The 14,424-nt window shown below is 31.8% G+C and overlaps 1 protein-coding gene across 1 annotated transcript in view; it reads left to right on the top strand.

The window, feature by feature from the left end:
* The window catches only part of ATRNL1 (attractin like 1), a 679,297-nt gene that overhangs the window by 184,749 nt on the left and 480,124 nt on the right, over window positions 1–14,424 (top strand). Inside the window, exon 19 of the mRNA XM_060125653.1 lies at window positions 1,122–1,259. Within this exon, the coding sequence (XP_059981636.1) occupies window positions 1,122–1,259 (138 nt within the window). The remainder of the gene's footprint in view (window positions 1–1,121; window positions 1,260–14,424) is intronic.

Raw genomic sequence — 14,424 nt, forward strand, 5'->3', positions numbered from 1 at the left:
GATTCATACATCCTGATTGTGCATTTGTTTCTGCCGTTCTTTAAATGTGTGACTTTGGGTAGTTGCTTAATCCAGGCCTCCTGATCTTAGAAAGAACCCTAAAAATAGTACCTTCCACACAAAATTGTTGTGAGGCTTAAATTATATAATTCATGTATGCCACTTGGTTCACTATCTAGCCATGGGGTAGTATTTACAATATTTTAAAAACTGATACAAAATGTAAACTGACCAAGCAGAATATAGATGCCAGCCACAAACAACTGCAATCTACTAAACATTAGCTTTCTTGACTTGAGCGAGAGAGAGCTCAATTAAATGCTATCTTAGTTGTAATAATGATGAAAATGATTATGAAAGTGACAATGATTATGATGTTTCCACAAGACGTTACCAAACTAAGTCAGTATTATGCCCCCAATAGACACTAAACATGATCTTTCATATAGGAACTTTATCTCTCATCTGAAATTTTTAAATTCTATTGTAATATTAATATGAAAACATATTAGACCTCATATTAAGAAGACATAAAAAAACTTATGCTTTAAATCTGTTTCTGTTTAGTTCACATTCGAATAGAATTTTAATTAAGCCTTGAAGCTTTTCTTGCCCAAAGAAGATAAACATTTATACAAAGTAATTTAAAAGTGCTGTGTTTGCTAATTTTAAACTAATGTATTTTCTTGAAGTAAGGACTTATTACCACACAATTTTCTATATTTATTGATCCTTTTTTATTATATGTAAATATAGTTAAGATGCATTTTAGCATTCTTTGTCAAAGGTCTTTTATTTATTCCTGTTAATAGACATAATTGTCACATGAATCTTTAAGGAATATGTTAAAAGATATTTCACCCTTAGCTATAACTTTTATGTTTCACTTAAATTTCTAACCCCTACGTTTTACAGGTCATGCAAAATTTCAATACAGAATTTATTGTATATAATGTCCTATATTAGTATTTTGAGACACACATTAATAAAAAACTTGGGAAGTGCCCGTTGGACTCTGCTGCCATTCAGATTTGTAAAATAAATTCCTTGTCCTGATGCCAGTTATACTTGATACTGTTATGTAGATATTAAAATTTTTTTTTTTTTACTATTTTCCTTAGCTTGCCAGTGTAATGGACATAGCACTTGCATCAATAATAACGTGTGCGAACAGTGTAAAAATCTTACCACAGGAAAGCAGTGTCAAGACTGCATGCCAGGTTATTATGGAGATCCAACCAACGGAGGACAGTGTACAGGTAATTATTTTTTCTTTCACTTCAGTGTATTTTTACTACAGAAAAGAAAATTAAGAAAGATATGCCTCGTGGAAAATATATTTTATTAAAGAAGTTGTTTTCCATTAAGTCTCAATATTTTTGGAAGGTAATATATATTTATTAGGGACTATGAACTATAAAAATTCTGTGATATACTTGCTTTAAGAAAATCTTACTTTTTCTTATTTCAAAATGAATACATGATTACTATAGGAAATTTAGCAAATGCAGATAAATTAAAAATTACCTGTAATCTTACTATTCTAAAATAATCACTGCTGATAATTTGTTTTTTAATAATAGTAAGTTATCATTTTACATTTTACTTTAGGAATAAGAAATAAAGGTTTTGTGTATGCCTTACATCACGTAAGTTTTTTTGTTTTTTTGTTTTTGACAGGGTGATAATATAACATAAGGTTTAAGAGAATGAGTTTAGAATCAGTCCTTCACTGAAATTCCAACTCTGCCACTGTTTAAATGTATGGCTTTAGTTAATTCACCTAGCATCTCAGTGCTTCATCTTTCTCATATGTAGAAGGAAGATGATAATACTTCATTGGATTATTGTAAAGATCAAATGTGATCCTATGTAATAGAGTCACATATAATAGGAATTGAAGCACGTTAAAAGAGCATTATAAGAGCTAACTATTATCATATCATTTTTCGATCATGAAACCCTTCTTTTCGCTATTTTCTCCTCTGTCCTGCTGCTTCTTTCTCCTACTTTTTAAAAAAGAAAATTTGGTCTTTCCTTAAAAATTTTCCTTAAAATTTGTTTTTTTCAGTAATCCTTCTTCATTTCTAGATTAGTCCTTGTTCCTTAAATCTTTAATCTACTTTTTCTAAATGGAATAGCCTGTAGAGCACTCACAGAAAAGCCTCAGTTGTTGGCTGTGATAAGATGAGAAATCTTCATAGAGAGAGTTGGGCCTGGGCCTTTAGATAACACTTTTTAACACTACATGCATATTAAAGCCACCTGGAGAGCTTTTAAAAAATACGGATGTCTGGGTCAATCCATAAATAATTAAATCAGTCTCTTTGTTTATCGTAAGGTGATTCTTGGTTCTTTTCAAAGTCTTCCCAAACGCTTCTAATATACACTCAGGGTTGAGAAACACAGAATGATGAGCTGTGCCTTAGAGTCAACAAAACTGCTCTGGTAATAGCAGGTTTGGTGCTGATTGAAATTGTGTGATATGGAAAGCTCTGCCCTGATTGAGGCTGTAATACAGAAATTGTTTGACGCTTGGATTTTCTGTGTTCTAGGCACTGTACTCATAGCTTATATTCATTATCTCATTTCAGCTGTACAACAACTGTATGGGAGAAGTCACAATTATCTCCATTTTACATACAACCAAATACACAAAGAAGTTAAATAAAATACCCAAATCATACTGCTAATAAGAGGAAGAAAGTGTCTGATTCTTAGGCCTAACTCTTAACTGTTAATGCAGAAGTGGTATTAATACGGAAGGGAAGATCCAGTAGCCCTTATTAGCCAAAAGCCACAGCTTAGTGCTGTGTTCATTGTGTAGAGAAGCAGCAGTAGAAATGTGTACAACGGAATCCACAAAGTGTAGACCTTACCTAGTGGAGTCATAGTATTTTGTTATTTTATGTTTATTAAGTAAAAAGGTAAGGATTTTGGAGCCATCCTGTTTTCCAAAAAGCTTTTTACTACTGAATTTTCTATAGCCAAGAATTTCATTGGACAAAAAGTGTATTTCAGATAGATTATTTATGTCATATATATATAAAAATGTTTTGTTTCCATAACTTTAAGACAAAAACACACCTGGGTTGTTTTTATTCCACATTGCAATTTATATGTGTTTGCAACCTTTCATATATTTAATATACAATTGTTTTAATTTACTTTTATGAAAATGATTTCATTTACAGTCTCCAAATTATTTTAATGCCTATATAATAGTCCATGGGGATTTTTGAAGTAATTTACTTCATATACTTCTGTTATTTATATATTGCTTCCAACCATAACCCCATTTTTAGCATTTTTAAAATTTGAGGTCAAATTCACATAGCATAACAGTAACCATTTTAGGTATACAATTCAGTGGCATTTACTACATTCATAATATTGTGCAACCATCACCTCTGTCAAGTTCCAGAAAATTTCCTTCCCTCCAAAAGAAAATGCCATACTTATTAAGCAGTCATCCCAGTCCCTGGCAGTCACTAATCTGCTCTTTCTTTATAAATTTACTTATTCTGGATATTTCATGTAAATTGGATCATAAAATATGTGACTTTGTGACCGGCTTCTTTTACTTTGCATAATGTTTTTAATGTTCATTCTTGTTGTAGCATCTATCTGTACTTCACTCCTTTTTGTGGATGAATATTATTCCATTGTATGGATATATCACAATATTTTTACCCATTTATTCATTGACGGACATTGGGGTTTTTTCCACCTTTTGGCTATTGTGAATAGTGCCGCTATGAACATTACTGCACAAGTTGTTTTTGAATACAAGTTTTTAGTTCTTTTGTATATAAACTAGGAGAGGAATTGCTGGGTCATATAGCAATTTTATGTTTAACTTTTCGAGGAACTGCCAACTTATTTTCCATGGTGGTTGCACGATTTTACATTCCCACCAGCAACGTGGAGGATTCCAATTTCTCTACATCCTTGCCAACAGTTGTTATTTTACATTTTCAGAAACTTTTAGCCATCCTAGTAGGTGTAAAACTATTTCTCATTGTAGTTTTGATTTGCATTTCCTTAATGACTAGTGATGACGTTGTTGGCCATTGTATATTTTTTTTGGAGAAATGTCTATTCCAGTTCTTGTCCATTTTAAAACAATTTTAAAAATTGTGGTAAAATGTACATAATATAAAATTAGCCATTTTAACCATTTTTAAGTGTGTAGTTCAGTTTCATTAAGTACATTCACATCATTGTGCAACCATCATTACTATCCATCTCCAAAACTTTTTCATCTTGCAAAGCTAAAACTGTATAACCATTAAATAATAGCTCTTCATTCCCCAATACCGGCCCCTGGCAGCCACTATTTTACTCTTTGTCACTATGAATATGATTACTCTAGACACCTCAAATAAGTGGAATTATCCAGTATTTGTCCTTAATGATTGGTTTTTTTCAGTTAGCATAATGTCCTCAAGGTTCTTTCATATAGTAGCATGTGTCCTTCCTTTTTGTTGCTGAATAATGTTCTGTTGTATGTATATACCGCATTTTTAAAATCCATTGATGGATGCTTGAGTTGCTTCCACCTTTTGACTATTGTAAATAATACTGCTATGAATATGGCTGTACAAATATTTGTTTGAGTCTTTTTGTCTTTTCATGTGCATATTGGCCACTTGTATATCTTCGGAGTAATGTCTTTTCGAGTCCTTTGTTCATTTTTTAAATTGGGTTATTTGTTTTTTTTGTTGTTGAATTCTAAGAGTTCTTCATATATTCTAGTTATGAGGTCCTTATCAGATAAATGATTTGCAAATATTCTCCTGTTCTGTAGGTTGTCTTTTCACTGTCTAGACAGTGTAGTTCAAAGCACCGAAGTTTTAAATTTTGATGAAGTCCAGTCTGTCTCTTTTTTCTTTTGTTGCTTGTGCTTTTGGTGCATATCTAAGAATCCATTGCCAAGTATAATGTCATGAAGATTACCAAAGTATTATTTTAATTTTTTGCCAGCATAGGCAAAAGGAACGTTTCAATAAGTATATTAGCTAAAAACTGTTTTAAATTAAAATAGTAAGTTTTCTCATTCCACCAGGCATAGTGCTTTTAGAAATATGTTTCCCTTTGGGGATGATACTTCTCTGCTAGGTTTAAGACTAATTCAGTTATTTCATATTATTTTTGTTGCTGACATTATACATGTGGAAAGCTGAGGTACAATGCAATAGAAAACTAAAGAGAATGAAAGATAAATACGTTTCTTATTCACTGTTGCACATTCCCTGGTAGTTTATGAAGCTTTAAACAATTCCTTATAGTTTCCTTATTTCCTAAATTTGGCAAAATTGTATTTTTCTGTCTATGACTTTTCTACAGTGATGTGATATATGGAATTCATTTTTATTTCTTAGGGCCACATTAGCAATCTAACTAAATAAACAATATGTCACATCTTGTGAATTTTATTTAATGTGGCAATGGCTAAAATCAATTTATAAAATATGAGAAGTAAAAATTTTCTACTATTTTTTCATTTTTAGTTCACCTTATTGAGAAAAGTTCATTTTTTCATTATTAGTTGCACGTATTAAAATTCAAAGTCCATGGTGATGTTAAGGGAAATAAGGAAATAGATTTATATTTGAATGGTAAGGCTTTAAATGTACTGCAGATTTAGATATTCTTTTAAAAAGTCGGCCTACTAAAGCCATTTAACTATGTTGTCAATATATAAATGTACTTGTAGACTTCCTTCAGATTGTTTTTAAACTATGTTATATTTATAGCTATTCTTTTAGTATAATTATTGAAAGTGCTTTATTATTAAAATTATTTTATTTCTTATTAATGTTCAGGAAGATTCTCTGTTACAAACTTGCTCTGGCATTGGTTATCTATCTATCTATCTATCTATCTATCTATCTATCTATCTATCTATCTGTCTGTCTTTGTAGCCATAAAAGAATATAACATTGTTAAGAGTTTGGGCTTTGGAATTATACTGATTGGGTCCATATTCTGGCAATGGCACTGTCACCTTGGATAATTATTTCACCTCTTAGTGTCTCACTTTCCTCACCTGCAAAATGCAGCTAATTTAATTTACTGTGAGGCTTAAATAAACATATGAAATAATTTGTATTTCCAGCAAATGTTAACTCCGTAATGCAAATTATTATTGTTACTATTTATAACATCATTAGGCTTAAGTATGTTAATATAAATGTATGAATCAGACTTTTGGGACAGTATTATTTTTGCCATGTTATCTCCAATTTAACATAAATTTTAGTAAAAGAAAATAAATGAAAGTTTCATTGAATAGAGTAATAGCTCAATGTGCTACAGCAGCTCAACACTCAATATACTGTACTACTTTGCGATGAAGGATTACCCTTGAATTCCATAATTACTGATTACTTACTATATGCAAAGTAGTGTGTTAGGACTTACTAAAATTTATATATGGTTGACTTGAACAGCACAGATTTGAACTGTGCAGGTCTACTTATACACGGACTTTTAAAATAGTAAATACTATAGTACCACACTATCCACGGTTTGTTGAATCTTGTGTATAGAAGATGCAGAAATGTGTATAGGAGGAACCTGGTATATGGAGGAACTGCATATATGGAGGGCCAACTATAAGTTATACAGGATTTTCTGTTGCACAGAGGGTTGGTGTCCCTAACCCCCTCCCTATACAGGGGTCAACTGAACATTGTGTAGGTGATGTAATAGTGTTATGTAGAAGTTGAACAATAGAATCAGGGACAAAGAGATTAATTTTAATGGGAGGACCTGGGTAGGCCCTTGAGAGTTGAGGCAATTTGCATGCTTCAGTTTTCTGTAATTATTATTAGCTGCATGTTTTTCATTATAACTTGTTCTAAATGTAAGAAACTAAGCTATAATGTTATTAATCTTAAAAAATATTTTAATATCTTTACATGTATTTGTTTTGTTTAATTACTCATAAAAAATGGACTATAAGAAAAAAGCTCCCCATATGAAGTATACAGACATTTAAAAAATTGCAGTCTTGTATGACTAGTAGTTTTCTTCATCTGGGTCTTACCGTTTTTAGTTACTTTATTGTAAGATGTCTAATGGGTTTGGTTGGTGTTATGAATAAATTCTTTTCCTTTAACATTGCATTCATAACTGGTTTCAGTAAAATGTAATTTTGTATTTATTTATGACTTTTAGTTCATTTTATTATTCTTTTTCTAGGTTCTTAAATAGTATATAATTTTCTTTCTATATTTTTTACTTTTAATAGTGATAAAGAAACTCTTAGTTTTCAGGTTGAGGAAAAAAAGTTCTTTCAACATAGTAACAGTTTTGTTTTTACCTTTGTTTCTTATTAGCAAAACTTATGTTTTTCTTTTTGGCATATTATTAATATCTGTCCATAGCAGGCTTTTACAGAAATATTTAAAACTTTAATAAACACACTGGGCTATGACACAGATATGCTCTGAGACTGGAGGGTGGTAAAGAAGATAAGTGAACTCTTCTTTCTCTCTACCAGGATGGGAGATTTTTTTCATTTTAAACCCTTCTTACATACTGCAGATTGTTCAGAGAAGCTGAAAGTTTATAACCAAATGAACTCGAGCATTTCTGAAAATAAATGTAAGAAGTTTAATTCTCTCAAAATGGAAGCATTGACCTGAATAATCTAAAAAGGCAGATAAATGAAAATCACTTGATATGGAAATCTTGTTTTTATTAATTACTTTGACACAACAAAGTTGAAAGTTTGTATTTTCTGAGTACACGTTATCATCCTGTGTGGCAGAGAAAAGCCAATCTGAGATTTTAAATATTTCAAAGAATGGCCGTTAAATGAATAATTATATAATTACATGTAGCTATTTAGTATATGATATAGTCATGAAGCTATACTTTGATCTAAAGTTCTCTTCAGAATGACATTTTTATGTAAATTTAAGAAAACAGGAGAGCCTTTTAAAATCATATAGAACTGCCTGTTTCAACTGCATGATTAAACAAAGTCTTTATTGCATAGCTTCTGTAATATTTGTAGCTAGTTTCTCTTCTCTGTACACTAAGTTTTTGAAACTTTGTTTTCCTTGTAGAAGTGTTCCTCTATGTCAAATTGCTCAGTAACCCTGTTTTCTTTATCTACTCCATCTTTTCAAACTCTTTTCATCCTTTTTGTTCTCAAAAAGGAAATGTTAAGGATAAGAAGAACTGCGTTTATGAAAACTGTTTGACCCTGACATTGTCAGCTATTTTAGAATGACCTTTGATTGTGGGTTATTAGAAGATGCAGTTTACTACTCTTTTCTCTTAGATTCCTTTTGCGAGAGCCGTCTGTGGGTTGAGTCTCATGAAAGTGCTAGAGATATTAGTCACTGAACTTTTAAGTGCTGGGGAACTTTGTCATGCATGGCTTACTTTGACACCTTTCTCAAGATCTCCTTTCCTACTTTTTAGTTGCACAAAGTTCTACTTTCCACCTATCCTAACTTAAAGTAAATTTTTACTTCGACTTTTGGCATTGGGTTAGTGGTTTTTAGGCTCCTAGACTTGATGTTATAGACTATCTCCATCTCTGATTTATCAGTTTTGACCATGAAGTGTGTCACTTGAATGTTTTCTTTTCGTTAGTAAGTTCACTAGTATATCTCTTACGGAATTAAACAAAAAAGTATTCAATGGTTTTAGGTCTACAAGTACAGTACTTACCAATTTGGGGCAAGATAGAAACCATTATTTTATCTAAGTGTTCAATATTTCTCTTTAATTTCACTTGATGTGATGCTTATCATCATGTATTGCTTTAGGTTTTATGTTACAAGGATCTGGCACTATTGTTTTTTTTAATAAGTAAGGTAAGAAAATTTAATTTAAAAATAACTCTTACCCTAATCTACAAAGGTTGAGGAATTACTATTAGCTTCAAATGACAGGCCTAGGATGAAAAAAAGTAAGGGGTGAATTTAAAGTGGGGCGTACTTCTTGTATTCTAAAACATATGAAACATTTATTTAGTATGTTACGGAAAATTAGAGGTTAACTAAGAAACTCTAAGCATGTACTTACCTTGTCCTGATATGTAAAGGTTTTTTCAAAACCAAAATCAAGCTAAATACCAATTTGCATACACACTTTTTCATATCTTAAAAACTACTTAGTGATGGTGGGGAAGTTAATTATATATTAGAAATGCCTAGAGCAGGTGTAAAAAAGCACCAGCATAAATATTCTCTTAAATATTTCATAAACATATCAAAATGCTCCTTAACATATTATTTAAGAAGAAATGCCTTTTCTTCAAATGTTCATTTTTATATATTAAGACATGAATGCAAGTATTTGCATTTCTCTTAATCATATATAATTTTTTATACCTTTTATCTTGCTTTTTCTTTGAAGGCCTATTTACTGATTTTATAATAATCACAGTCTATACTTGTAGGCTTTAACGCAAGTATATAAACATTTAATTGTTTAGTGAATAGTGCAGCCTACTTTATTAAGCAATTTTAACTTATTTTTTGACTTCTTATTAAGCATTTCTATACAGGCCACTATTATTCAAATCAATGTTTATAAACTGAATTCAGTAACTTTATTATTTAAAAAATGTTCTCACTTCACCCGCATTTTGTTAATGGTAATACAATTCTTTTGGGGCTCAATTTTAATGGTACCTTTGATTCCTTCCTTTTCTTCAACCCTTGTATTCTGTCCCAAGCTGATTCTGACTCTGCACTGTCTCTGACATCTATCTCCGCCTTTATATTCCATTACCTTTATTAGTTTAGGCCCCCATGATTCCTCTTCTCTTCCACTACTGTTGGATGTTACAGATTACCTAAAATGGAATAGGTTCTTATTAAGTATTTGTTGAATTAATGAATGATTACCCTCTATATATGCAATCTCTCCATTTGTAATCCACCCTTATATCTCCTTTATCAGAAGATAAAGACATAGTTTTCTTCCCCAAAACATTCAGTGATTTTTATGACTATTTCCAAAATCTTTCATTGCCTCCAAAGTGTCTGTGAAATAAATTAAAACCTCCTTGACAAGACGTTCAAGGCCTTTTATGTTCTGACCCAGAGTGATTTTTCTGGTTTCATATCCTACCATGTTTCTCATATTCTACCACATCTTTACTTCTCTTTTTCTCTGTGTCCACATTTAAGTTAAGTTATTAACATTTTCCTTGTCAGCCAAGCTCCAAGCATTATATTAAAAACATATATAACTAACATTTAATGGTATTTTATTTTATCTAAATAAAAAACCAGGAACAATAAAATAAAACATTTTATTTAGATATTTTATCTAAATAAAATACCAGGAACATTGCTAAGAGCTTTGCCTAAAGTTTTTCATATTCTCCAAAGTATTTTGTCAAGTATATACTATTATGTCAGTTTTATAGAGGAGTAAACCAAAGACATAGGCCTAAAGAGTCATGTTAAAGGTTAAGCCAGCAAGTGATGGAACCAGGATTGAAATATGAACTACCAGACTCTTGTACTCCAAAGCAAGTATGTGCTTACATCTTTGAATCTCAGATATAATCAGTGGTCAGCTCTAATCCATTTCGAAGCCATAATATTGAACTGCCATTGTCTAGTTGTGTCTACCTTTACCTTAGCTTAGCCCACTGTAGCAGTTTCTAAATAGATCAGCCTCACTTTCTTTTAGTTGATCCTTTATTCTGTATCTAGGACATTCACAATATTGTATTCCTTTCCACCTCATATCAAACCACTCCTTCATATAAACCCAACTCTTTACCCATTTTTCCTATTTTTGCTTCCCTGCACACTACTGTGCCTCTGGACTCCATTACTCATTTTTCAAATCTCAACTCTGGAAATTTCAGCCTGAAAACTTGTAATGTCCCTCCTAACTTCAGGCAGTGTTGGTACCTCCATGGTGATAGCCATCAGTGTTTTTGTAAGTCATTGTTCACTTATCTTTCTAAGTAGGATGTGAACTTCTTGATGAGGAAAGTTTTGTCTTAGTTGGTTTTTTTAAAAAATCATTTTTACATTATCTTTGTGACGCTATTACATAGGTAGTAGTACTGTGCTTGGTATATAGTTAGCCCATTGCTATATTAATATTACTAAGAAAATGTAATATTTGTGTCATATGTTTTACTCATTTTCATATGATCTAAGAGAAAATGTAATTCAGACTTTCTAGCTAGGTGGGTTTCACGTTTCAACCAATATTTTCACTTTAGAGCGAGAGGTAAAAAGTAGCTTACTATTTTTCTCAGGTTGATTTTTCTTTCTTTTATTTTTCAGTAATAGAGGCAGAAGTGAAGCAATATTGATTCCAAAGTCTATATTTTATTTTGTTCTAAATGAGGATTAGTTTTAATAATTACCAATGGTGTTTCATTCTGTACTCATAACTTATTGAGCAATAATCCAATATTTTGTACATAAATTTTTCATTAAATACTGATGAGAAGTTATATGAAGTTTAGATAAGGAAAAAAAATGAAATTTATATAATTCCTTTCAGTTTCTAGTTTTTCTAGAGAAGATAAATAGATTATTGCTGTCTGACTTCTCAAAGCTTACCATCTACATTTCACTTCACTCTATTAATTTTGGGGTCATTTTAACAAAATGTGTTATCCTATAAATGTTTTTAACTAACTTCAAAATATCTATTTCAGTATACCATATAATTTGTATTTTAAATGATTTTAAGGTATATTTTGTTTATTTTTCTATCTGCCAGCAGCTAATTCTTTCAAGTTTAAAGTTGTATTGTGCTTATGTGAATCCCGTTGTTGGTAACTGTAGGCATTTGGGTAATTATTCACATAGGATGATTGGTTTTTCTTGAAAAGATAGAGACTAATGTTTTCTTGAGAAATGGAATCATTATTTTACATATTGTTAACAATATCCCTTCTACTCAGAAGTATAGAAACTAAACCCTTAATAACATATGGGAAAAACAAAGAACTCTTCAAATAAAGTTGTTAACATAATGTTATTATTGACCTACAAGTAAAAGACATAAAAGTACATTTTATTATCTATTTTTAAAGTGTAGAAATGTTTAATCTTTTCAAAATTGAAAAGGTCTGTTAATTTTGGGGGGACATAATTTCACACAGAAAAGTTGTAAGGATATTCAATAAGTTCCCTCAGATTTCTTCTTTCTCTCCCTGTCTCTCAATTAAACATTGCAGACTTGATATCCCTCTATTCCTTAAAGATTTTAGGGTTTATTTTTTAAAAGTTGGGAATTCTCTTAACTACATTATAATTATAGATATTAGGAAATAAACATTGATGCATACTGTTATTAAACATAGTCCTTACCAATTGTCCCAACATTGTTCTTTAGAGCAAAAGAAAATTCAAGATTACTAGTTGCATTGATTTGTGTGTCTCTTCAGACTTTAATCTGGAACATTTCTTGAGTCTTTCTTTTTATGTAATGACATTGACATTTTTTAGGAATACAGGTATTCCCCGCTTTTCAGATGTTCATAAACATTTGGTTAAAGTGGTGTCTGCCAGATTTCTTCACTATAAAGTCACTATTTTATCCTTTAATGAAAAAATATCTTGTAGGAGATACTATGAGACTATGTGAATATCATGTTACTTCTCAAACTTTTACTCACTAGTTTTGTGATTTTTACCAAACAGAGATTTTCTGATTCCATCATTCTTTCTACAATAATTAGTTAGCTTTCTTCTACAATGAAAAGCTTTGTCTTCTCTAGTTTGTCTGTCTGTGAATCTTATCTGTGTATTCATCTGTGCATCTGTGTATTTATCTATGTATCTTTGCATCTGTCTATGTTTCTATCTATCTATTTATCTAGCTATCATTCTTTGAGCATTTCCTTATGTTTTGGCACTCATCTTGAACCTTTCCTGCCCTAACTGGAAGCTGGCATTTCTCAAGCATCCCTGGTTCCTTTACTGGGCTCTTTGCTACGGGGCCATCAGTGTTTATGAATCGTCCTAGCAGACAGAACTGGAAAATAGGTGTATGTAGACATAACAGACACCAATAAATTCTCATACATAAGTGTAAACACATCAGTGCCCATTTCTGTATCTACCTGTACTCTATAGTAAAATCCATGAGTTCACACTAATACCTCTCATTTCCTATCCCTTACTACAGGGTTCATTCTATCCTTCCTCCTTTCCAAATTTTTAATTTCCTTCTCTGACAGCAAATAATCTAACTTTAGTTATTGACAATAAATATATTTTTATTTATATCAATAAAAATATATTTATTTTTATATACTAAAGTTTCATATGTATTCAGTTCTATTTGTAGATCTTCTATGCTACTCCACTGCTCTGTTTGCCTATTCATGTGCCAGTACCACAGTGTTTTAATTTTAGAGGGCTTGTAAATGCTTGAGTGTCTATTAGAACTAGTCCCCCACCCCTTTTTTTTTACATCTTTATTGGAGTATAATTGCTTTACAGTGGTGTGTTAGTTTCTGCTTTATAACAAAGTGAATCAGTTATACATATACATATGTTCCCATATCTCTTCCCTCTTGCGTCTCCCTCCCTCCCACCCTCCCTATCCCACCCCTCTGGGTGGTCACAAAGCACCGAGCTGATCTCCCTGTGCTATGCGGCTGCTTCCCACTAGCTATCTGTTTTACGTTTGGTAGTGTATATATGTCCATGCCACTCTCTCGCTTTGTCACAGCTTACCCTTCCCCCTCCCCATATCCTCAAGTCCATTCTCTAGTAGGTCTGTGTGTTTATTCCTGTCTTACCCCTAGGTTCTTCATGACATTTTTTTTTCTTAGATTCCATATATATGTGTTAGTATATGGTATTTGTCTTTCTCTTTCTGAGTTACTTCACTCTGTATGACAGACTCTAGGTCCATCTACCTCACTACAAATAACTCAATTTCGTTTCTTTTTATGGCTGAGTAATATTCCATTGTATATATGTGCCACATCTTCTTTATCCATTCATCCGATGATGGACACTTAGGTTGTTTCCATGTCCTGGCTGTTGTAAATAGAGCTTCAATGAACATTTTGGTACATGACTCTTTTTGAATTATGGTTTTCTCAGGGTATATGCCCACTAGTGGGATTGCTGGGTCGTATGGTAGTTCTATTTGTAGTTTCTTAAGGAACCTCCGTACTGTTCTCCATAGTGGCTGTACCAATTCACATTCCCACCAGCAGTGCAAGAGTGTTCCCTTTTCTCCACACCCTCTCCAGCATTTATTGTTTGTAGATTTTTTGATGATGGCCATTCTGACCGGTGTGAGATGATATCTCATTGTAGTTTTGATTCGCATTTCTCTAATGATTAATGATGTTGAGCATTCTTTCATGTGTTTGTTGGCAGTCTGTATATCTTCTTTGGAGAAATGTCTGTTTAGGTCTTCTGCCCATTTTTGGATTGGGTTGTTTGTTTT

The sequence above is a fragment of the Lagenorhynchus albirostris genome, chromosome 16, assembly GCF_949774975.1.
Source record: "Lagenorhynchus albirostris chromosome 16, mLagAlb1.1, whole genome shotgun sequence".
In the NCBI taxonomy this organism is placed as follows: domain Eukaryota; kingdom Metazoa; phylum Chordata; class Mammalia; order Artiodactyla; family Delphinidae; genus Lagenorhynchus; species Lagenorhynchus albirostris.